We start from the raw sequence: 25,125 nt of genomic DNA, 5'->3' as shown, positions 1-25,125 counted from the left end.
GGTAATCTCACTTTTCATAAAGAAATAAGGAACAGAAACAACAATATAGTGAAGAATACTTTCCTAAATTTATTTTTATTTTGTAGAATTAAAACAAATTTTTATATCGTTTTTATTCTTTTCTTATTTTATTGTTCCCACCATTTATTTATTTATGAATAAGTAACTGCCACAGTACATACTGTGCATGTAGCTTCATCATAGTTGGTAACGCACACTGACGTTAAATTGTGCCAACAAACATAACATGTACATGGAAGGTACAAAACTCAAGAAAGCTAACCGTTTTACATCACATGAATCACATCTAGCAAACTTAATTGAAATTTTGGTTTAAATAAAAAATTGAAATTTTATTACTTTATCTCACGTCTAAAGACAAAATTAATGTTCATAATCGTTGTAAGAGCACGTTAATGGTTTTTATTGACTTTGATACGTTTTCAAATTTTACTACACAGTTTTCGTTGGCATATCACTGAACGATCACTTTAACCTGAATAGAGATGGGGAAAATAATAATCAAACACCCGAAATGATGCAATCATATGTGGTGGAACAAGAACAACCACCAATTGTGGCGAATCAAGGTCGACGACTAGAAATGGCAAACAAACATCAACCACTAGCGCAACCAAATTGGTTGCCGTCTACCTGGGTTTACTACTCCGTAACCCACGACAACCCAGAGACAAAGACTTTTGGTCGCATTGACAAGGTATGAAACAAGTGCTATATATACAATAGTAGATTTTTTTTTTTTAAAGTGCACAAATAGGAATATAGTTATTCATACACTCTCTCATACAAATAAGGCACACATATAATTGTAAGTTTCTCCTATCAATATTAGTGAGTGCGTCAATTTTGTGCGTACAGTTACTTTTTCATTGTATATTTTATCAGATGTTATATTGTCAATCATATGTGCAATTGTTGAATGTGTATAACTGCTTTTTCGTAAAAACTAACTCATGCCTTCACATTTTTGTGCATTTTTATAGAAGCCCGGAAGGAACAACGTATCGATCCGAAAAGTCTGTGAAAGACTACCTCGGAATACTGCATTTCTCCAAAAATTCTGTCTAGAAGTACGTTAAGGGCAAGCATATACAACAAAAATGAACAATTGTACCTTTGAAATTTTATTATATGTAAAACTGTGTTTGAAATTAGTAAAAAAAAAATTTCATTATTTAAGCATATTGGTGGGTTTATGAATATATGGGAATGTTTTTCTTTGTACATTGTATGCAGCCTTAAAATATAAATCAACATACATACTGGTCCGTACTCCATACACTACCTCATATATTTGATCAACATAGCAATTTTTTTTGTTTTGATAATTATATGGATAATTATAAATTTAAGAAATAAGTTTGATATAGAACGATTTTTTTCTATCCATAAATGTGAAAGAAATTGAAGCAAAAAATAAGGTATATGAGAATTTGCTTCTCTGCATTTATCATATTCAAAACAAAATATCCATAAATATGGGAAAAATTGAAGCAAAAAATAAAGTATATGAGATTTTGCTTCTTTGGAGTTGTCATATTAAAAAAAATGTCCCTAAATATGGAAGAAATTGAAGCAAAAAATAAAGTATATGAGATTTTGCTTCTTTGCATTATCATATTCAAAACAAAATTAACATAACAGGATTAATATAAAAAGATAAACATAATATATGGTAAGAAATGAAAAAAAGGAAAATACACTAAAGGAAATTGCTCAAATATTGTATACTAGGGATTTGTCACTTAAATGTTTACCATATTTGTATAATAGCATCAATTTCAAAAAACACTTAAGCAACTTCTAGTAATAAAGAGGACAGCAATAAGTAGGCAATGGAGTATCATAAATAAGTTGAAGTTTGACAACGACGCGTCACCTCTTATCCTTTTTATTAAAGAAAACTCATGAACAATTTTCGAAATTAAAATAAGAAAAGATCAAAATGAATTAAAGAATCAAATAAATTGAAGAAGATCAATTGACAAAAATTAATAGCAGTGTATAAAATATCAAAATGAGTGTGAATAACACTTTCCTTTTACTTTTGTGCCAACAAACGTGACGGTCTACCTGAAATCACATATATCAAATCTTAATTTTATCACTTTCTCTCCTGTCTAATGACAAAATGCAACAGACAAGACGCAACCATCTGTGGTGGAACAAGATTGTCCACCAATCCTGCCAAATCAAGATCAACTACCAGCAATGGCATACAAAGATCAGCCGCCGGCCATGGAGGATCAAGATACACGATCAGATTTGTTGCCTTCAACGCGGGTTTACTACACCGTAACTCGTAACAACCCCGAGACTGACTTTTGGTCACGTTGGCACGGTATGAAACAAGTACTAATACACTTTCAATAAAGCTAACCATTTTACATCACAATCACATCTAGCAATCTTAATTGAAATTTTATCACTTTCTCTCACGTCTAATGACAAAAATAATTTTATAGTCATTGTAAGAGCAAGTTAACGATCCTTATTGACTCTAATGTGTTTTCAATTTTTGCTTAACAGTTTTCGTTGACATATCACTCGACGATGGCTTTGACCTGAATACATTGCCAGATGAATCATCCAAATCGCATGCTGAGATCGTCTATGATGACAAAAATAATCAAATACTTGACATGATGCAACCATCTGTGGTGAAAGATACACGATCAAATTGGTTGTCGTCCACATAGGTTTACTACATCGTAAACCGCAGCAGCCCAGAGACCAAGACATTAATTTGGTCATGTTGACAAGGTATGAAACAAGTACTAATACACATTTATTGTATTTGGGTCACACAATTTGGACACATCAAACTGACTCACTCTCTAATACAAATATGGCATACACACACATACACACAACGGTAAGTTCTCCTTTATTTTAAAGTTTTTCAGCAAGTATACATGTTTTGTGAGCGCAAATAGTGACATAGTTGTTCATACACTCTCCAATACAAGTGAGATCCCGATACAATCGTAAGCCTTCCCAATATTAAAGAGAGCGTGTCGATTTTGTCAATTTACATATGCAATTGTTGAATATGTGTAACTGCTTTCCATAAAAACTAACTCACGCGTTAACATTTTTGTGCAGTGTTATAAAAGCCTGGAAGGAACAATGTATCGATCCGAAAAGCAGTTACAACAAGAATGAACAAAAATGTTATATGTTACACATGTTTGAATTTATTAATAATAAAATTTTATTATTTAAAGCATACCGGTGGGTGTATAACAATGTTGGATGGATTACCATGAGTTAGGCATCGACAACTATGGCTATAAAATTATGAATGAACAAAAATGTAACATTTCTTAATATGATATATTTTTTCTACAGCCTCGTGCAAATTTTCTTTTTTCCTTTATTTCAATAACTCAATATAGTATTTATGAATATATGGGAATGTTTTTTCTTTATACATTGTATCCAGCCTTAGAATAATACGAAATTTAAAAAACAAATCTGATATAGAAGGATTTTTTTTTATGCATAAATATGAAAGAAATTGAAGCAAAAAATTAAAGTATATTTGATTTTGCTTCTTTGCATTTATCATATTCAAAACAAAATGAACATAACAAGATTAATATAAAAAGGTATACAAAATATATGGTAAGAAATGAAAAATATATATATACAAAAAGAAATTGATCAAATATGGTATACTAGGGATTTGTCACTTAAGGGTGCGTTTGTTGCGCTGGACTATCTCGGACTAGATTAGCCTCAGGGACTAAGCTGGACATGCTTGGCTTGGACTAAGCAGGATAAGAATAGTCAAGTGTTTGGTACAGTGTCGGATTAAATTATGGACTAAAATATTTCTAGGACCCAAATTAATTTTCTTATCATTTTTAATTCACATTTTAATCCACACTTGTTGTTTTAAAAAAGGAAAATCTAAAAATTAAAAAAATAAAAATAAATAAAGAACTTCACATCTAGTACAAACACCACTTTCTTTATCCTCTCTCTCCTGCAAAATTGGCGAAATCCAGATGAGAATTTGACTATTTGTTCTGAAATAGTTGATCATCGTCCTCAATCTTTATCTTGGCAGTGCTTTGTTCAGCAGAGTTGTTAAGCTACCATGAGGGCAAAGCATCAACAAAAGCTTTGGACTTTTTTATCAGAACTTCCATCAACTACACATGAACTTTGTGTGCTTCTTTTATTCTCACCATCCACACATAAACAACAAGTATTTGAAAGTACTAAAGCACCTTACAACAATATTCAGTGATTTTCAATTAAATTCAACTTCATAGTGCATGATACAGGCACTACTTTAATCAAAACAGATTGCGATCCAACCAATCTTCATAATATCAAGATATTGAAAATAAAAAAGAAAATTTTGAAACCAACATCAAAATTTCGAACCACAGTTTTCAACACCCAATTCCCCAGCAAACTAAATGAGTTTACTCTTTGGTTGGCGTTTAACTCAAAGTTTTGGTTTTTGGTCAAGATCAGTGATCAGTGCTTCATTGGTTCTTCTGAAAATTTACATCGATCTTTTCAATATTTATGGGATTCATCTGTTATCATAATTTAGTTAAAGTAAGATTCATCCCTGAACAATAATTCTTCTAAAGAAAGAATACCCATAAATTAAAATTTAAATAAAAAGCAATAAAACCATTGAAATTGACAAATTGGAAAACAAAGTATCCAGTACACACCAAACAAAGAATTGATAAACTAAGGGGGGTGTAGTCAAACTTGGATTTGAAAGGATTTTAAAAGACTTTAAAATCCTAATGTAGTCAATTAAAAGATTTTAAAGGATTTTAGAATCCATTCAAATCTAGGTGTAGTCAATTAAAGGATTTTAGAATCCTTTAAAATCTAGGTGTAGTCAATTAAAAGATTTTAAAGGATTTTAAAATCCATCTAAATCTAAGCGTATTAAAAAAATTAAAATTTTGGAGGATTTCAAATAAGTTGTGGATTTTGTGGGATTTGAGAGCCAAAAGTATATATAACCAATACTAAAAAGAATCCAACCTCACCCCTTAGGATTTCAAATCCTTCCACCACAATCCATTCAAATTCTTTAAAAATCCATATGAATTTTGTAGGAGTCTTTAATCCTCTTTAATCCTATCAAATCAATCACTTTTAAAATCCTTTAAAATCTTAGTTTGACTACACCAATGGAATTTGGGGTCGGCCAATCGCAACAGAAGAAGCAGATAAAGAAGATAGCCCATAATCAAACCCTAAAAATGGAGAGATCAGCCAATCGATCCAAGAAAACAGAGAGATAAGAGAAGAAACTGACCTAAGAACTCGCATGAGGAAGAGCCGTCAATCAATGAAAGATACCCAATTTTGGCGAAGCGAAGCAGAGCAGACAGGCTGCGATGCTCTTAGCAGTCCACTTCAATTTGGGGGGTCTCGCTAAGACCTCCTAGCGAAGGAGTTTGTCCATACGAGTCCCTTTAGTCTCATTAAACATAATCTCAGCACCTACCAAACACAGGATTAGATTCATAGGTAGTCCAGTCTAGTCTAAGAAAGGTTAGTGAGGCCAAACAAACACATAAATGTTAATAGCATCAATTTCAAAAAACACTTTAGCAACTTTTAGTAATAACAAGAACAAAAATGTGTAGACGGTGGAGTATCATTAATAAGTTGAAGTTTGACGACACCGACAATTATTTTGTCATAAAACTGGTAACATTAACTTTTTTATGAAATTGCCACCACCTCTTATCCTTCTTATTAAAGAAAATTCGGGAGTGTTTTCGAAATTAAAATAAAGGTTTGTGAGTCCTTTTTCATTGATTTTCTAAAATTATTACCAAGATAGTGTCATTTTAGTTGACCATACAAGCTTATACAAAATACATTACAACGTGTCCATCTCTATAACTATATATTGATAAGGATGAAACCAAAATGGCAAGTAACATCTCGATTGAACTTGGTGGGGAACCACCGCTAGATAGACTTGACCAACAAACCTATAGCTGAAAATTAGACTACGTGACCAACAAACCAAATATAAACTACAAATTATATTTTATTAATTAAAAATAAAGAAATACTATAAATTGCCAAGAAAACTATAAAATTTGAACAGACTACATCTTACGTTGAGGTATGAATTTACAATATTTAAAACATGAGGTATGAGATGAGTGACAGAATTTGCAAAAAGGCATAAAGATTAGGACAGAAGCAATTATGGAAAAAAAATGTAGATGCAAGGTAAGAAACTAGCAACTTCATAATTGGTGAAATATCATTTCAATTTTTTAAAAATAATAGTGGATTGGGAAATAACATATTAGATATTTTAAAAATAATATTAGATGACCACTTAGTACTATGGTTTAATGGTATTCCTCTTTATTTGTAAGTGATAGGTCTTAGGTTTGATTCTCGCCATATACAAATTTGAACAACATTATTGCTAGATCATAATGAGACTTAGAACACCTTCCTTTTTTAGTGTAGATAATATTATTTGTTAAAAAAATTAATAATAATAAGTGAAGAAAAAACAGTTTAATTTTTTTAATTTTTAATAGTGGGTAAAATTAATATTGGCGGAAAATAGGATACTGGGAGGGTCCATGAACCAGCTTTTAAGTAAAACGGCTGAGAATTTCAAAAAGTAAAGTTTTTAGTTTTTAATTACGCAAAATAAAATTAAAATCGAGAAGGCTTTAGCTAAAATAAGCCTCTTCTATATACACGGTCGCACTACAAAATACAAAGGTAAAGCCAGAGTCCAGAGGACTCCAGACACAGGTTTTTAACTCGTAATACAAGGAAGCTTGATCTTCAATTGGGGTTGTTAAGAATCACAGTTAAAGAAAAGAAAAGATGGGCAGAAAATTCTTCGTGGGTGGCAACTGGAAATGCGTATGTCTCTTTTTATTGTGATTCCTAATTTCCTACTGTGCTTTTCGTTCTTGAATAGTGCCTTCCAATTTTAGACGTTGGTTTATTTTGGTGGGTTTTGAATGATGTCTCGTTTTGTATAGATTTTTCGTAGTTTTGAAGATTTCGAATTTGTGTGAATTTTCAGATAAAAAAGTGTTTTGGGTTGGAATCTGTGATAAGTATCACAAACATTGTGGTTTCTGGGGTTTTTTTTTTCCATTTTTTTTTATTAAAATAGAAAACAAAATACACCAAAGCTTGAAGTGTTTTTTTCTCTGAATTGTGATGTTATCAATGGCTTATTTGTTGCAGAATGGGACAACTGCAGAGGTGAAGAAGATTGTTACTACATTGAATGAAGCTGAAGTCCCTTCAGAAGATATTGTGGGTAAGTTTTAGACTTTAGTTTAGCTGGTTGTTTTCGACTTTTTGATTAACAACAGGTAGCCTTTTTTTTACGAAATACAATGTAAAGAAAGCTCATTTGTCGGGAAAGTATTTCGATGTTTGATGTAGCTGTGGTTTTTTCTGTTATTGCAGAGGTTGTTGTGAGCCCTCCGTTTGTGTTTCTTTCTTTAGTGAAAAGTTTATTGCGGTCTGATTTCCATGTCGCGGCACAGAACTGTTGGGTTCGGAAAGGTGGTGCTTTTACCGGAGAGGTTAGGTATGTTTGTGTGCTATTTATCAAACCCTGTCTAATTTTACGGAACAAGTAATTTTCGAAAAATGATTGGTTGCTTGTTTGCTCAGTGCGGAGATGCTTGTGAATTTGGGCATTCCATGGGTAATTATTGGTCACTCTGAAAGAAGACTTATTCTAAATGAGTCCAGTGAGGTAACAACTGATGCAATACGACCTTTGCATCTTCTCTTTCGAGCTTGTGGTAGATTACAGCTTTAAACAATCCTTTATGCACTTGTGGTTCTCTTTTTACACCCAGTTTGTAGGGGACAAGGTTGCTTATGCACTTTCTCAAGGTTTAAAAGTTATTGCTTGTGTTGGGGAGACACTTGAGCAGAGAGAATCAGGATCTACAGTGGCTGTTGTTTCCGCGCAAACAAAAGCAATTGCAGGTGACCAAGAAAGATTTCCCATGTTCATTGTTTTGTATCTTATATTTTTTGGGGTGTCCGGAGACATTCCTGTAGTACTGATTGGTTCCAGGATCTCTGATTTATGCTTCTGTCTGGGTTCTAAGTTTGCAAGGTTTACATCTTCTGACTTTTTCTTTCCTTCATCCACTTGATATCTGACAGCTGATTAGCTCTTTCTTCTCTTCCAGATAAAGTATCAAGCTGGGAGAACATTGTTTTGGCTTATGAGCCAGTTTGGGCCATTGGAACTGGGAAGGTTGCAAGCCCTGCTCAGGCTCAGGAAGTAAGTTTAACATTGTTTTATCTTGTATGTTTTGTTGTTTCAGTGAATGTTATCCTTGTTCTTGCAAGTATGCTGTACCTCGGATGTGACTCCTGTTTATATTTTATATTTTATTGTAAGGGTATATGCATAGAGCAATCTTTCTTTTGAGAATGTTAGCGCTTTGAGAAAAAATCTCATGCTGTATGCATTACAATGCTAATACGTTGCATTGTTATGTTGCAAGAACTGTTATTGTCACATTTGGATTTCCAGTGCCCTCTTCAGTCCTAACTCTGTTACATTCGTAAATAATACATCCGACTATCTTGTGTAACATCACTACATCAGTATCGATGACCTTTATGTAGGACATCAGTCTATATTATGTTAGCTTGTTGAGTACATTTATGCCACATGTCCTAGTTGTTTGAAGTCAGATTTGGAACTTTGAGAGGAGACTCCTTGCACAGTTGCTTGTTCTGTCATACTGATTTACACGATAGTACAACTCCATTGGTTTATTTCGTTTTTTTTCCTGGGAAACAAATGAACAATTTCCAATATGATTTTTCACTTGTGTACAATTTTGTTTACAATCCCATTCTTCGATCCTCAGCTGAATGTAAAATTTATGTTTTGTGTGTTTGGCGTTCTATATTTTGTTAAATTTTAGCATAAACAGTCTTGTTTCTCAAAAGCAGTTGTTAGTTCCCTTGTTACACAAGTCTTGTATATCAAGTTTGCTGAAGAGATTTTTATACCAGGTCCATTTTGAATTGAGGAAATGGCTTCATGACAATGTTGGTGCTGAAGTCGCCGCATCAGCCAGAATCATTTATGGAGGTATTCTTCTTCTATTAGTATGAATACTATGTGTGTCCTATGTCTTTTATCTGGAGAGAAGTGTAAAATTACTGACTAATCACAATAAAATCAAGTTGTGCATTAGTGTTGAAATGAATAATCTTATTATCATGTGCGGCGGGTGGTTGACTATTGCAGTGGTTTGATTCTGTTAGTCATATGTGAATACAGAAAACAGAATACTGAAGATCAAACCAGAATCTGAAATATTTTGATCTCCAAGAATTCAAACTGTTTTCTCCAAGATAAACCGGAATCAATTTTTGTTGTTTGTATTGCTTGAACTTCTGGGCTGAGAATCAATAGAGGTGCACCCTTCACTCTGTTAGTCATATGTGAAGATAATTATCCCTGCGTGGCACAAAATGAACATAATAAAACCAATTATCGAGATGAGGGACTGATTCGATATAATTCCTACTGGTTGTGCAAAATTTTGTTAATCGCATGCAATCACCTTCAGGTTCTGTAAATGGAGCAAACTGCAAGGAGTTGGCAACACAGCCAGATGTGGATGGATTTTTGGTTGGCGGAGCTTCCCTCAAGGTGATAACTTTTCTCTGCGCCGCGTCTCAATTATATGTTTGGTTTCTCTTCAAGTTTGGTTTCTGATTCTTTCACGCGCATTTTCTTTGGTTAGCCGGAGTTCATTGACATTATCAAATCAGCTACAGTGAAGAAGAATGATTGAGGTCAAGAGTAAAAAAATAGCCTTTTGAGTTATAAACTTATAGTTGTATCAGTAGCGAATAAGGAAAACCTTGTGGTTGTGTTGCCGAGCACATTCTCAATGTAATAAGTAACAATTCCTTTCTGACGCATGTAATTTGCTTCAGTTGAAGTATGATTGTGAATTTGTAGAAAAAAATGTTTTTCTCCTACAGAAGGCCTGATTGTTAGAGAAATTTTTCGGGTTGTCCCTCAGGACCGACCACGTTGTCGTCCACTCGCGCACACAAGCACCCGGCTCCGACCTCATTGTGTCTTGTCACGGTATACGACGGGCGGACACAAGAATCTCTCCTGCCATAGAATACTGCCTTCTCTAGTGTGGAAACCTAAAAAGGAGACCTGATTATGTGTACCTGGTTTTGCAGGTTTCATTTGGGATTCTTTTCGCTTTTCATTTTTTCTCTTGGACTGATAAGTAAGTGATGATTTGGTTCTTGGATTGAACTCTAAAGCGATTTATATTTGATGTAAAATCTCAGATTTGGTTAGAATGCGTACATGTATTTGAACCAAACCGTGCACGCTCATAAACTTGCTAATCGAAAAAGAATATTTTTCTGGTCGAAAAAAATATGATAATTTGTTTGCAATAGTTTATTTATTTCAAGTGCGCTTAATGTCAAACGCATTGACCTAATGAGCCTGAGTGCACGATGTAGGTTGACTTTTGTCATTGCAATCATTCATTTGTAGATAAGAGCGGCCTGTAGTAACCGTTTTGTACGGTCCCTAAACATTCATTTGAAGCATGACTATCGGAGGTCTTGTGCCGGGGGTTGTTTCGTCACTTGGCATTTGACTTCTCCTGAGTTACTAAATATCGTCGAGTGAACTTCGCCTTCCACTCGTATACTCCTATGCTCGTATGATTGACACGTAAAAGCAATGCAATTCGTCAATAAATACTACGAGTTGTGCAAGTATCAGTTTTACGTTTGTACAAATAAGTGATAGTGAAATTGCATCATGCACTCACGCACGACTGGTGTTGGAAATCTCCAAATATTATATGTACTCTTTTATTCAGGAAGTGTCAATAACTTGTTTATCTTATTTGTGGCTTAAATACAATGAGGTTTTAATTGCTTTTTTTGGCAATTTACGTTTGCAGTGAAGTGGAAGGAGCACTTTAAGGTGGATATGTGATTTTCCTTTACATGTGTGATTAATACCAATACTAAATAACGACCGACACTCGTTAATCTTAAGTCAAAGTCTTAACACCAACCCATATCTGCTTAGACCAACAAAAACTACTAAAAGCACATGCAGTTTTGAGTGCTTGTTCCACTTGTATAGTTTAGTAGATCCGGTAACATTTATTTGTTTGTTGGCTTAAGCTAAGATTAATCTCTTTTGCTTATTTATTCAAACAGCTAAACCAACAAAAGAAAAATAGGGCAGTCCTGTTTCTTAATATTTAATGTTCAAAAGTATTAATGTACCGAATACACCATAATAGCGTTTATGTTCAGTACAATATCACATTAATTTTACTATACATATAATTATGTATTTTACTATACATATAATTCTTAATATCTAAGTGCTTGTCCCACACGATGGTGAAAAGGAAATTTTGATTCACGCATGTAGATAAGAATATTGGACGTTGAATATGTTCAAAAAGGTTCAAACTCAGTAAGTAGATCCACACAAAAAGAAAAGAAAATCTACCTGAGTAGTTTGTGTTAATTTTGATTTGTTGTCTGCTTGGTGTTCACTTAGGAACATATGACAATGTTATTAGGTACTTAAATTATTTTTTAAGTAAAATAAGTCCTTAAATTAATTAAAAATTGCTAACTTCCATCTCTACTATTATATTCAAAGCTATTTTATCTATTTTTTCATCAACTTAAATCATTTGACACATTTTAAAGTGTAATACCGTCTCTTTCTCGCCTATAAGCCCTTAACGTTTCACATAGGTTACAAATCTAACATCTAATTTACCCTCCAAACAGTGGCGAAGCCATGATTTTCCAAGAGGAGGGGCGAAATTCAAAAGAGTGCAACGTTCAATCGAAGCAGTTGCTTTCATATTGGAGAGTGCAAAGTTTTGAGTTAATATTCATAGTAGAAAATAGTCGTCCCATCAAAACGGTTGTAAGCAATAATATCAAAGCCAATGTAAGAAGCTTAAGTTGGCTAGGATTAGATCTTCTTAAAATATTAGGCGCTAGTCAAAAAACGAACTGGCACCTAGTAGCTAGGTGCCTAGGCGAGATCTAGGCAGGAGTTTAGATGGATTTAAATTATTGCAAAATAAGCATTAAATAATATTTACATTGTTTTTAAAAAGTAATACAATATTTATAAATAATATGAGAGTTTACGATAAATACGAATGGAAGTCTTAAAAGAGAAAATAAAAATACATACAAGAATAAAATAATAATAATAATAATAAATGAAAGAAATGGGTTAATAAACCATAAAAACAAAAAGAAGGTGGGGCCAGACGTAAATCAACTTTAAACCCAATACCAAATTTAAAACAATCTCAAATTTTTCTATCTTCGTAACCAAACGCAAACCAACCCCTTTAAACCCAATACCAAACAGAACTCTTCTTCTCCGATGTCTACTAATCTCCATGCCATGGCTATGGTTTCTTCTTCAGCCAATCTTATTTCCTCCATCTTCTTCCCCCCCTCCGGGGGGCCCCAACCTCTCTCCTTCGTCTTCGTCATTCCTCTGCAAATCCAACCAAATTATCGCCCTTCCTTTACAAATTTGACCAAGACAGCGGAGGTGCTCACGTAGCTTCGCCACTGCCTCCAAAGTTAACTTCATACACTACTTATTTCTGAAAAATTATCAATCTATCATCTAATATGTATCATATGCAAGTAACATGACTTAAATTAACAAAAAATTGAATATATTAGGTTCGATTATAATATTAGGGATGTAATTGGCTGATTTTTTTAATTCAATAACTGATTTTTCTGAAAAAATAGTTTAGAGACCTTATTCACTCAAGTGATCATTCAAAGACTAAATTGACAGTTCATCCATTTTTGTATGTATCATATAATTTCTCTTTGTGATATGAGCATTAAAATGAATTTTTTTACCTGTCACTTGGTTATTGTTTTGGTTTAGGGTTTAGGATTGTAAGCCTTAACTCGAGGTTTTCCATTCCTCAATCATGTGTATTATTATGCATCCACAGCCCTAATCCCATTATTTAGCCACCTTATATCCTCCTTGAATAAATACACTGTCATGTGCGTGGCGACTTAAAAGTAATGCAATGAGAATGTACGGAATCTGACTTTAGTTCCCCGTCAATCTCGTTTTCGAGTCTACGTATTTGGCATCACCTTTTGACTGGTTCCTCACAGTTCTGGCCTTACGTTATATAATGTCATTGCCTTTTATCCATCTCTCTTAAATTGGGGTTGTTCATTTTAACACATCCATTGGACTTTGCTTTCATAAATACATTAATAATGTTACGAGAAGAGGGAAGGTTTACGTAATATTTATTGAAGAAAAAAAAAGGTCACTTCAAATAAGTTATTATATATTCATCTCTAGAAAATGAAACTGTTATTAATACTCTAAAAATCTTATTATATACTTTTTATAAGTGTGTTTTTTTTCTTCTAATTATAGAAAGTTTGAAGAGACAAATAAGATTTTTAAAATGCTAAAAACAATTTCCTTATAAAAAAATCACCATAAAAGAGTGTTTACCTGTAATCTACCCTTCCAATTCATTTCTTATTTCAACTCTTGTTTTTCTTTCTCCTTCAACTCATTTTTGAAACAAAAAACCAATGCTGACTCGTCTTATCTATCCCCTTACTAATCAGTAAAAAATTAACAAATGAAAACGAGATTTTTTTTTTCATAAAAAGATTTTTTAAAACAAAGAAACCCTCACCAAATCAAGTAATTATTGTTTGAATGTCAAGAGAAAGCTAAAATGACTCGGTGAGTCTTTTTGATCTTTTTTCAAAAAAAAAAAAAAATCAAGTAATTATTTTGTTTGTTAATTATTTTATTTTTCGACAAGGATAATTATGGATACGTGAATTAATAATTTGTGGCCAACTTAAATTGCCTTCTCGCTACTCTTCTAATTTACTACGCAAGTTCTCGAAGTCGTCTTGACGGCACCGTTCCAGACAGCCAGCTCAGCTCCCACGGCTTACTCTCGGCTCGCTCCCTCCAGCCGACTTCTGGGCCACGTTCCACAGTTCCGCTGGTACGCCACTTGGCAGACATGCCCCTGCGTGGGACCCTGGCCAAGTGGGTCCCAATACAAGACTTTTCGTGCGTAATCCGAAAGTTGTGGTCGGACGATCACAGCTAAGGTTCATGATGATCACAAATGGGAAAAATGGGCATTTCGGACGACTGTAATTTTGTCAAAATAAGTGTGACGTCATGCGTAGAGGAGGAATACGTAAGGCATACCAATGGAAATACGTCACTTGTCAGCTTAAAGGTGAGCCACCGCACAAGGCAATAGTTGGGAAAATTTTGATTGTGTTGGAACGCAGTCGGTGAACTAAGGTATCGTTTAGCATGCAGACGGAACAGGACGGGATGGAACGGAATGGAACGGGACATGACGGAACGGAACGGAGCGGGAGCAAAGATGCCCTTGGATGGAAACAAGGAGGAAGAAGAAGGAGACGGAGAGATTATAATTTTGTGTTCCACGGATGTGGAACGAGTCGTTATAAGGGGGTGAGGTGGAATGAAAATTCACTCAAAACTCGTCCCGTGAAACAGCTCGTTCCACCCATTTTAGGCGCACCAAACGTGGGACGAAACGCCTTGTCCCACTCTGTTCTATCCCGTCCCACGTACCAAACGGTACCTAAGTGCTATAATATTTTTATTTCACATATTTAATTATTGTATTATGACATTTGATGTATTAAGTCATGTTTTTTGAAACATTGAAAGATCTTTCAATGTTATATTTTATCCACTTTTTCCGTGGAGATTGAAAAAGTAAATATTTTTGGAGAACCTAAAAATCAATGTATTTAGCAAGTAGCATTTTGTGAAATAGTGTTGAGCTCTTGCATGAGGGCGTGTGTTCAAATTCCGTCGGTAGCTAATTTAACATTTGAACTAACAAAATCTATCGTTTACCCAAAAAAAAAAAATCAATGTGTTTAGTTGGTTTTGGTATATGCCACTGCCTCACGGGATTTAGGGTTTCCAAAAGTCGGGAAGAGAAAGCATAGCTAGGGCTTTTCTCCCCTCAATTTTTGTAGGCCTTTATGCCAGCAACTAGGAATTTCTTGCTTTACAAAGATAGCAATATGAGCCACGAGTCATCCATGCCATTTTTCGTGTACATGCATGCAAGAGCACAACCAAAATTTTTTACTGAGGTAGGCTATAACTTTTCTTGCCCCGTTGCCCGTTTATGATGTGCAGTGGTAGATTGACGTTGTCTTGGAAGATGCTATATGTAGATGATATTTACTGGTGTTGGATATGTTGATTTAATAACGGTAAGATAATGGAAGTTCACTCAACTAATAATTCAGATTGATCATATAACGTAATATGTGCATGCATGAATTAGTTAGGCAAACTGCTTTAAACAATAGAGATGATCACAAACGACAATTTGTTAATGTGCATGGATCTCATATACATGGTATTCATCAATAAACCGTTTTTAATAGCTAACATGAACGACTGTATTCATTAATACGACACTTCCAAAAAGTTAAGTATTGAGTATATGAATAGTCAAACTGGTTAGGAGATCTATCAAATATGGATCAATAATGTTGGAAACTTTTGGAATGATTGAGGTAAAAGGAAGGGAAAAACACATGGAGTCACGTAACTATACGTGATCCTTTCAGCACTTTACAGCTAAGTGATTTTCTCTACGTTTTCTTGGTAAGTGAGGCAGATGGTTTTTCAACTTTTGATCGACACTGATCATGGTGTCTCACAAGAATCGCATTAATGGGTGGTGAGGCAACTTTCACGAGGGAACCTTCCTCCATTGGCAATACTCTGCTTGGCTCATATTTGGTGAAACGACATGAAGGGCCAGTAAAATCCAGAAAACTAGAAATTATAAAAAGATGTGGAGGGAGAGCTAGGGAGGGAGGGAGAGTATGAGAAGGTTCAAAGATGGTCCCAGGAACCAATCATTCTGTTTGAAAAACGAATGTTATGGGGCTCACGCCTAAAGTAAATTACTCTTTTGTAGGGCTAGCAAGGCCGCAAGAGTATACATCTTCCTTCATATTATATATATATATATATTTCTTTTTGGGCCAATTACAATGTGCATTCATATAGTTTAGGGCACGTAATTACAATGTCCTATAAACATTGGTAAAAACGATCCTTTAAGTGGTTATATCATTATTGGTTCTCGTCCATGAAACTATCAACTAATAAGTTTTTTAATATAATCGTTATATTGTGACATGATATTACTAAGCTGGTCATATTGTGATATGTATATCTCTATTTATTAGTATTATATCATATTATATAATACATAGATAAGTACTATTACATGACAATGCGACCATGACGTTTAAAAGTTTTCTTTGTCAAATTAACGTTACTCTTGAATGGAACACTCGGTGACCCTATTTTTTGCTTTGGATGGGGGAGTGGTACCCTCTGTTTCTGTGTCTTCTGGACACATCCATAGTTAATATGTGCCATGGCGCCAAAGATGGATGCACATTTTTATTTATCTCTCAGAAGGTTAAGGTTTCCTTTAAAAGGAAAGTTCTTATTTGTTGTTTATAAGGCATGTCGGTAGACATAGCAAATTCACTTGGGACTAGGAGATGGGGACAGTGATTAGGTTTCAGTTTTTTTGCCGACTTTTGAAAGACAATGACAAAACTATCACTAACACCAATCAAGAGGGTTCAAAACATAATTAACCCTTCTTAACCACATATAATTGCATATATACAATCTTAATCAAACAAACCGCAAACTATTTTCCCTTCATAATCATTTCTTTAAATGATAATTACTAACCGATTTTTATAAGCAAAACGTTATATACACGTGTAATATGCAAACAAACAAAAATGGGTCAAAAGAAATTGATGAACTTATTGATGGATGGATTGCAAGTGATGGTATGTTTGCCCACTTGAATTATATTAACATATTTTAATTCATGATGCAAGAATAGCACATGTTTTGCAGATAATATGAGGCTACTTTAACATATTTTCTTGTTGGGTGCTAGGTTTATACTACTATTAAATTTTGATAATATTTTGTTAATTATAAAGTGGTTTTCTTTTGTACGACAATATTTTAGCTTAAAAGAGAAGTGCTACCATGCCCACCAGTCTTTTCTTATCTGCCCCCTCCATATATTTTGCCACCAACCATTAAAGCTAAAAACAATGGAGTACTAATTCAACTCTCAACATAATAATATAATATCTAACTTAATATCGTTATTGTTTGACTAAAAACAAAAAAAACCCACTATAATTTCTAAAATGACCTTAATTTTTGAATTTTTTTTTTTTTTTTTTTGCTTTTCTGCACCGCCTAAAATAACCTAAAAGTAAAAACAACGACAAACCAGCCGAACCATCACCTCCCCCCAAAATCCCAGCCACCCATCCTCCCAAAATCCACCTGCACGACCTCCCCCGATACCACAAGTCCGCCCACCATTTCCCAGAACCCACCCCAGTCCCAAATTTTGCAGAACCATCACAAACTGTCTACCTCCACCCATGTAGGCCTCCTATGTACACATTTCTAGCTGTCGAATTCAAATCAATATGGCACACTATCACGAGAGAGGGGGGAGGGGGGGGGGTGTGTTGTGGATTAGATGAAATATTATTTAATCGTGGAAATGCCATGTCAGGTGCACCTATCAGAATTGGAACAGACCAATTACCAGACATAGGATACCAAATTTGTCATTCATATTAGCTAAAGTCTCACCTACAATGGAGAAAAATGCATTGAACTGTAATATTAATAACGAAAAAGTAATATTTTAAACAATTCTAACCTATGATAATTTTCTAGAGCTGCTAGATCCATCCTAATGTCCAATTTCTTCACTCACATTATAATCTCACTCACCATAAAAAGTTATAAAATTGAAATACTATTTCTCCATCCACTACTGTTCCCAAAAAATTGAAATGTTATTTCCTCAACAACGAAGTTTTTTTCGACAAATATCTACCAGCAAATGAATGACTCTCCAAATGTTTTGCTGTTTTGTGATTAAGCACCCTACTAACTACCATCAATATCCAATCATTATTAGTTGTTAGCTTCTTACCCTTTCATTAGAAAAGGCATCCACATTTTTTCATTCTGGAATTTCTTCTATCCTCGTTCTTTATGTCTTTTTTGTGAATTCTGCTTATATATTGTCCATTCCTTTCACAGCTTAATGTAAGTTTAGGGCTCCTGACTCCTATTACCTTTTCGCACCCAACATATTATTAATTATATCTTTTAAAGTCTTTATTAATTATTTTACGAATAGACAAACTTGCAATTAAATTTTTATTAAAACATGAGTGAAGAGATAAGAACGAGTGCACTACCCTAAGTTTTATATGCATCATTTTCTGCTTTTGCAGCACACCATTTTTTCTATTTTTCTCTCCCACGATACGGTATCCAATAACTCTCACGTGCATGTGCATAGAAGGTGGACAATTAACCAAAATTTTCTTTTGAAATGGACACTTAATCAAATTTGAAAAAGAAAAGGACACAAAAATTCAGTGCTAAATTAAATTAAGTTGTAGAGTGCCAAAGCTCCAAGGCTAAAGCCGAGCCATCTCACTCATTTCTCATGCTTGGAAGATTGGGATCTTTGAAAACCCAATCAAACGGCTAAAAGAAAGATTAAGCAGATATGAGCAGCCTTATCTGCACTGCATCGACTGAATAATACAGAGCAAGAGGAGGAGAGAGAGAGAGGCGAGAGAAAGAGAGAGCGAGAGAGCAAAACCAAAAAACAGAGCAGTAGAAAACGTTGAGCTGAAGAGCTAGCGGGACCAGCTCGCCATCAATGCATTGCTCCCCACCTTCCTTCACAGCCCAATCCTCGCTCCATCAAACCAAAAGCTTTAAGTCAACTTGCGCCTACTCAGAACAAAAAACCTCTTTCTTTTCTGCGTCTCTGCGCATTGGAAAGTAGAAACCAGCACACTAAAAAGCATAAACAGCCCACCTCCCTCTCTGTTCTCTATCTCTCTGATTCCATTCCAGTTTTCGAAAAAAAAATAAAGAGGTTGCTTTTTGGGTTCATGGTGTTGTAGTTCATGGGTTTTTGTTAATTTTTTATTTAGATTTAGAAAGTAAGTTTCTTTCTTGTTTCGGAGAGAAACAAATTGAATTTTCAGTTAAAACCAGTCAATTTTGAAAGCTTTGATACCAACTTTTTCTGTTATTTTCCTTTTTTTCGGGTTGAAAAGTTACTGCTTTCACTCTAGATCTGTCAGTTTTGAAGTTCATCTGAAGTGCTTTCAGCTGAAACAAAATTTGTGTGATCTGCAGGTGGAGAATTTGAAAAAAGCTGGTTGGTTTTTCTAGAGTTAGGTTTCATGGGGATCTGCCTGAGCGCCCGAATCAAAGTTGAGAGCTCTGTTAATACTGGTACTTGCTTTATTTTTTATTTTTATTACAATCGATATTATTACTCCATGGGGATGTTTGAACCCGGGAAACAGTGGATTGAAGAAGGCCTTATCCGCCAGGGCAATCCATCACTTGCGAGCTTGCTTGATTTCGGTTCAGTTGTGTGTTTTCTTATCGATGCCTTGGCGGGGGCTGTAAATTGATTTCCGCTTCACGTTTACTTGTGCAGGTTCAAAATTTGTTAGCAATGATGGGGACCTCAGCAGCACAAGCAGTAAGGTCTCATCATTTTCGGCACCTCCAACTCCTCGGAGTGAGGGCGAGATCTTGAAGTCTCCCAATCTGAAGAGCTTTAGTTACAATGACCTCAAATTGGCCACCAGGAATTTCCGTCCTGATAGTGTGTTGGGAGAAGGTGGATTCGGTTCAGTTTTCAAGGGGTGGATTGATGAAAATTCGTTCACTGCTGCAAAGCCCGGGAGTGGCATAGTTTTGGCTGTGAAACGGCTTAACCAAGAAAGTTTTCAGGGTCACCGAGAGTGGTTGGTGAGTTCTTTTCCCGACTGTATACTTCTCACAGAACGAAAACTTGCGCAGTTATGACTTACGGTTTGCTTCCATTTGGGTTTTATAGGCAGAGGTGAATTATCTGGGACAGCTCTATCATCCGAATCTCGTGAAACTAATCGGCTACTGCTTGGAGGATGAACACCGACTTCTGGTGTACGAGTTCATGCCTCGAGGCAGCTTGGAAAACCATTTGTTCAGGAGTAAGTTCGTTTAGCAACATGTCTGGATGCCTTTGAAACGAGATTGTTTTGAGAAATTAATGTGTTGACAAGTCTTGAACTGATATTGTACCAGGAGGCTCTTATTTCCAACCTCTTTCTTGGAACCTCCGCATGAAGGTTGCCCTTGGTGCTGCAAAGGGGCTTGCTTTTCTTCACAGTGCTGAAACAAAAGTGATATACCGAGATTTCAAGACGTCAAACATCCTGCTTGATTCGGTATGTGACTATCGAATGTGTTCATTGCAATATTTTTTATTTGTGATATCCTGGGAATGTCTTTGATTTGTGATGTAATTCCAGAACTACAATGCAAAACTTTCCGACTTTGGTTTGGCCAAGGACGGGCCAACGGGTGATAAAAGCCATGTCTCTACGAGGGTCATGGGTACCTACGGATACGCTGCTCCAGAATATCTAGCCACAGGTATTATACTTCGATTCCGCCCGTTGGCATCTCCGATCCGAGAGTTTTATGTTAATTTTAAGTGGTCAACTGACTTAGAATCTCTAGTTTTTTTTTGACAATTCAGCTTGGAATCTTGCCATGTGCTTTGGTTCATATTCCTGATTAGCGTATATCAAAATCGATGCCCGTGTAACGGCTCCACTTTTCACTAATTCCAGGTCATCTAACTGCCAAGAGCGACGTATATAGTTTCGGAGTCGTTTTATTGGAGATGTTATCCGGCCGGAGAGCAGTTGACAAGAATCGGCCATCCGGAGAGCACAATCTGGTGGAGTGGGCTAAACCCTTCTTGGCAAACAAGCGTAAGATCTTTCGCGTCATTGACAACCGTCTGGAAGGTCAGTATTCAATGGACGGAGCTCACAAGGCGGCAACCCTTGCAGCACGATGCATATCCACAGAATCCAAGCTCAGGCCAAACATGAACGAGGTTGTAACTGCACTCGAACAACTACAAGATTCTAATGCCACCGGAGGCACTCAGAGTAATGGTCAAAGGATGCGCAGACGAAGTGCAGACGATGCTAGCAAAACCAAGCGCGCAGCAGCACCAGCAGATGATGCCTTAAGGGCAGCTAACAAGGCAACGAATACTGTCGCCTATCCTCGGCCCTCTGCTTCCCCACTTTACGCTTCACAATAGAGTCGAAGTAAATGGAAAACGCTGCTGCAATATACGAATGTTTGTCCGAGATCGTACAGTTTATTCCGGCTAAATGTTAATTCAAATTTCACCCTTTTCTTGCCAAATTAGGTGAGCTTGTAACGATGTTGTATCTTCTTAATCACCAAATTGTAACTTTAGCTGTTCCATTTCCTGCATAGCTGCATTTTTTTTAACCTTCTCTTTATTTCCATATTTTTCTCAAAAGCATGAAAACTCAAGTAATCAACAATAATAAACAGTAAACAAGTATGCAAGCGGTGGATTGCTCAACTGGTTAGGAATTAGGATCTTTCTTTTCAACTCATTGCGTTCCAGGATGGCCCTTGATCTTGTTCCACAGGAATCTCAAATGAGGGAACCCAAGGAGAGCTGCCGACTCCAACTACCGTCCATGTACTACTAGACTTGACCAATTGGTGACGAACTCGCTTTGGGAGAAAAACATATTAGTAGTTTATATGTCATGGGAAGGTTACAATTCTGAAGATGTGGTACTCATCAGTAAGCGTAGGCATGGAGATGGGATTTCAAGGAAGATGGACGCATGGAGAACCCTAGAGCAAAAGCTCACGGACGACATCGAAAATGGACATGTGTAGCAATAGTACTGGTCATGTCATTTGGTGAGAAAATGAGGTCCTGCTTGGTCAGGGATGTTTCCTTGGGCTTAATTAGGCCCAGGGATATTCTATCGTTTTTGGGCTTGGGCCTCAAGGCCTCCTTTTAATGGTTCAAAGAAACTATATACGGGAGTGCAGTGAGCTTGCTGTAATTTGAATTCTTCTTTGAACGTAGAGACATCTATAATGAAAGATTTCACATTTGGATTACAAAACTCATTTGACATTGGACTGCCATCGTTCCCGCTCACCTCTACGACGGTGAGTCCTTGTTACACGGAAGAGAGAATGAACTTGTGCCACACATTTTGTGCATTAATGAAACGGACGCGTGCCTCAAATGTGCAGCGTCCTTCTACAAATTATATTTACAACCATCTACTGAAAAAGAAAAAGAATGGATTGGAATCCTGTACCTCCGTAAGATTTGAACAACAAGTATCTGTTGTTCTCAATGTCAAGGTCGAAATGCGCCTGTTGGTTCTTTTCTGCTACAGGCTGGCTGAATGCTTGATCACCAAGTTCTTATCAAACCCGGGGTCCAGTTTCTCCAATCCAACTTCCCAATAGATTTGTTTCTAAAGGTGGCTGTTGTTTCCGCGCAAACAAAAGCAATTGCAGGTGACCCAAGAAAGATTTCCCATGTTCATTGTTTTGTATCTTATGTTTTTTGGGGTGTCCGGAGACATTCCTGTAGTACAGATTGGTTCCAGGATCTCTGATTTATGCTTATGTCTGGGTTCTAAGTTTGCAAGGTTTACATCTTCTGACTTTTTCTTTCCTTCATCCACTTGATATCTGACAGCTGATTAGCTCTTTCTTCTCTTCCAGATAAAGTATCGAGCTGGGAGAACATTGTTTTGGCTTATGAGCCAGTTTGGGCCATTGGAACTGGGAAGGCTGCAAGCCCTGCTCAGGCTCAGGAAGTAAGTTTAACATTGTTTTATCTTGTATGTTTTGTTGTTTCGGTGAATGTTATCCTTGTTCTTGCAAGTATGCTGTAGCTCGGATGTGACTCCTGTTTATATTTTATATTTTATTGTAAAGGTATATGCATAGAGCAATCTTTCTTCTTAGAATGTTAGCGCTTTGAGAAAATGTATGCATTACAATGCTAATACGTTGCATTGTTATGTTGCAAGAACTGTTATTGTCACATTTGGATTTCCAGTGCCCTCTTCAGTCCTAACTCTGTTACATTCGTAAATAATACATCTGACTATTTTGTGTAACATCACTACATCAGTATCGATGACCTTTGTGTAGGACATCAGTTTATATTATGTTAGCTTGTTGAGTACATTTATGCCACATGTCCTAGTAGTTTGAAGTCAGATTCGGAACTTTGAGAGGAGAATCCTTGCACAGTTGCTTGTTCTGTCGTACTGATTTACACGATAGTACAACTCCATTGGTTTATTTAGTTCTTTTTTCCTGGGAAACAAATGAACAATTTCCAATATGATTTCACTTGTGTACAATTTTGTTTACAATCCTGTTCTTCGATCCTCAGCTGAATGTAAAATTTATGTTTTGTGTAATTGGCGTTCTATATTTTGTTAAGTTTTTGCATAAACAGTCTTGTTTCTCAAAAGCAGTTGTTAGTTCCCTTGTTACACTAGTCTTGTATATCAAGTTTGCTGAAGAGATTTTTATACCAGGTCCATTTTGAATTGAGGAAATGGCTTCATGACAATGTTGGTGCTGAAGTCGCCGCATCAGCCAGAATCATTTATGGAGGTATTCTTCTTCTATTAGTATGAATACTATGTGTGTCCTATGTCTTTTATCTGGAGAGAAGTGTAAAATTACTGACTAATCACAATAAAATCAAGTTGTGCATTAGTGTTGAAATGAATAATCTTATTATCATGTGCGGCGGGTGGTTGGCTATTGCAGTGGTTTGATGCTGTTAGTCATATGTGAATACAGAAAACAGAATACTGAAAGATCAAACCAGAATCTGAAATATTTTGATCTCCAAGAATTCAAACTGTTTTCTCCAAGATAAACCGGAATCAATTTTTGTTGTTTGTATTGCTTGAACTTTTGGGCTGAGAATCAATAGAGGTGCACTCTTCACTCTGTTAGGCATATGTGAAGATAATTATCCCTGCGTGGCACAAAATGAACATAATAAAACCAATTATCGAGATGAGGGACTGATTCGATATAATTCCTACTGGTTGTGCAAAATTTTGTTAATCACATGCAATCACCTTCAGGTTCTGTAAATGGAGCAAACTGCAAGGAGTTGGCAACACAGCCAGATGTGGATGGCTTTTTGGTTGGCGGAGCTTCCCTCAAGGTGATAACTTTTCTCTGCGCCGCGTCTCAATTATATGTTTGGTTTCTCTTCAAGTTTGGTTTCTGATTCTTTCACGCGCATTTTCTTTGGTTAGCCGGAGTTCATTGACATTATCAAATCAGCTACAGTGAAGAAGAATGATTGAGGTCAAGAGGAAAAAAATAGCCTTTGAGCTATAAACTTATAGTTGTATCAGTTGCGAATAAGGAAAACCTTGTGGTTGTGTTGCCGAGCACATTCTCTATGTAATAAGTAACAATTCCTTTGTAACGAATGTAATTTGCTTCAGTTGAAGTATGATTGTGAATTTGTAGATAAAATGTTTTTCTCCTACAGAAGGCCTGATTGTTAGAGTAATTTTTCGGGTTGTCCCTCAGGACCGACCACATTGTCGTCCACTCGCACACATAAGCACCCGGCTCCGACCTCATTGTGTCTTGTCGCGGTATACGACGGGCGGACACAAGAATCTCTCCCGCCATAGAATACTGCCTTCTCTAGTGTGGAAACCTAAAAAGGAGACTTGACTATGTGTACCTGGTTTTGCAGGTTTCATTTGGGATTCTTTTCGCTTTTCATTTTTTCTCTTGGACTGATAAGTAAGTGATGATTTGGTTCTTGGATTGAGCTCTAAAGCGATTTATATTTGATGTAAAATCTCAGATTTGGCTAGAATGCGTATATGTATTTGAACCAAACCGTGCACATCCTTAAACTAGCTAATCGAAAAAGAATATTTTTCTGATCGATAAAAGTATGATAATTTGTT

The 25,125-nt window shown here is 35.9% G+C and overlaps 3 protein-coding genes across 8 annotated transcripts; all 3 read left to right on the top strand.

Moving 5' to 3' along the window:
- Positions 1-6,705: 6,705 nt before the first annotated feature.
- Positions 6,706-10,044, top strand: LOC103944912 (triosephosphate isomerase, cytosolic). Its single transcript, XM_009355386.3, has 9 exons — positions 6,706-6,918; positions 7,252-7,327; positions 7,480-7,603; positions 7,690-7,774; positions 7,881-8,013; positions 8,223-8,317; positions 9,064-9,142; positions 9,627-9,709; positions 9,804-10,044. The coding sequence occupies exons 1-9, from the start codon at positions 6,880-6,882 to the stop codon at positions 9,852-9,854; spliced, it is 765 nt and encodes a 254-aa protein (XP_009353661.1). The 5' UTR covers positions 6,706-6,879; the 3' UTR covers positions 9,855-10,044.
- Positions 10,045-18,694: 8,650 nt separating this feature from the next.
- On the top strand, positions 18,695-21,574 carry LOC103944911 (probable serine/threonine-protein kinase PBL9). 6 transcript variants are annotated; one of them, XM_048564634.1, is made up of 7 exons: positions 18,695-19,157; positions 19,424-19,501; positions 19,734-20,050; positions 20,139-20,274; positions 20,369-20,511; positions 20,596-20,719; positions 20,920-21,574. In XM_048564634.1, the coding sequence occupies exons 2-7, from the start codon at positions 19,471-19,473 to the stop codon at positions 21,402-21,404; spliced, it is 1,236 nt and encodes a 411-aa protein (XP_048420591.1). In that variant the 5' UTR covers positions 18,695-19,157; positions 19,424-19,470; the 3' UTR covers positions 21,405-21,574. The 6 variants fall into 6 exon arrangements, with proteins under 6 accessions (XP_048420591.1, XP_048420594.1, XP_048420592.1 ...); XM_048564637.1 differs by having other exon boundaries at positions 18,695-19,224; XM_009355384.3 differs by having other exon boundaries at positions 18,696-19,157; positions 19,424-19,522.
- Positions 21,575-22,197: 623 nt separating this feature from the next.
- On the top strand, positions 22,198-24,510 carry LOC125468613 (triosephosphate isomerase, cytosolic-like). The gene is made up of 5 exons (XM_048564643.1): positions 22,198-22,669; positions 22,880-22,974; positions 23,710-23,788; positions 24,274-24,356; positions 24,451-24,510. Exons 1-5 carry the CDS (start codon positions 22,555-22,557, stop codon positions 24,499-24,501), a joined length of 423 nt encoding a protein of 140 aa, XP_048420600.1. The 5' UTR covers positions 22,198-22,554; the 3' UTR covers positions 24,502-24,510.
- The last annotated feature ends 615 nt before the right edge of the window (positions 24,511-25,125 follow it).

This window comes from the organism of the source record quoted next, unplaced genomic scaffold (assembly GCF_019419815.1).
Source record: "Pyrus x bretschneideri cultivar Hongxiangsu unplaced genomic scaffold, Pyrus_bretschneideri_v1 Contig39, whole genome shotgun sequence".
In the NCBI taxonomy this organism is placed as follows: domain Eukaryota; kingdom Viridiplantae; phylum Streptophyta; class Magnoliopsida; order Rosales; family Rosaceae; genus Pyrus; species Pyrus x bretschneideri.
The sequence above is the reverse complement of the archived record's forward strand: the minus strand, read 5'-3'. Positions and strand labels throughout refer to the sequence as shown.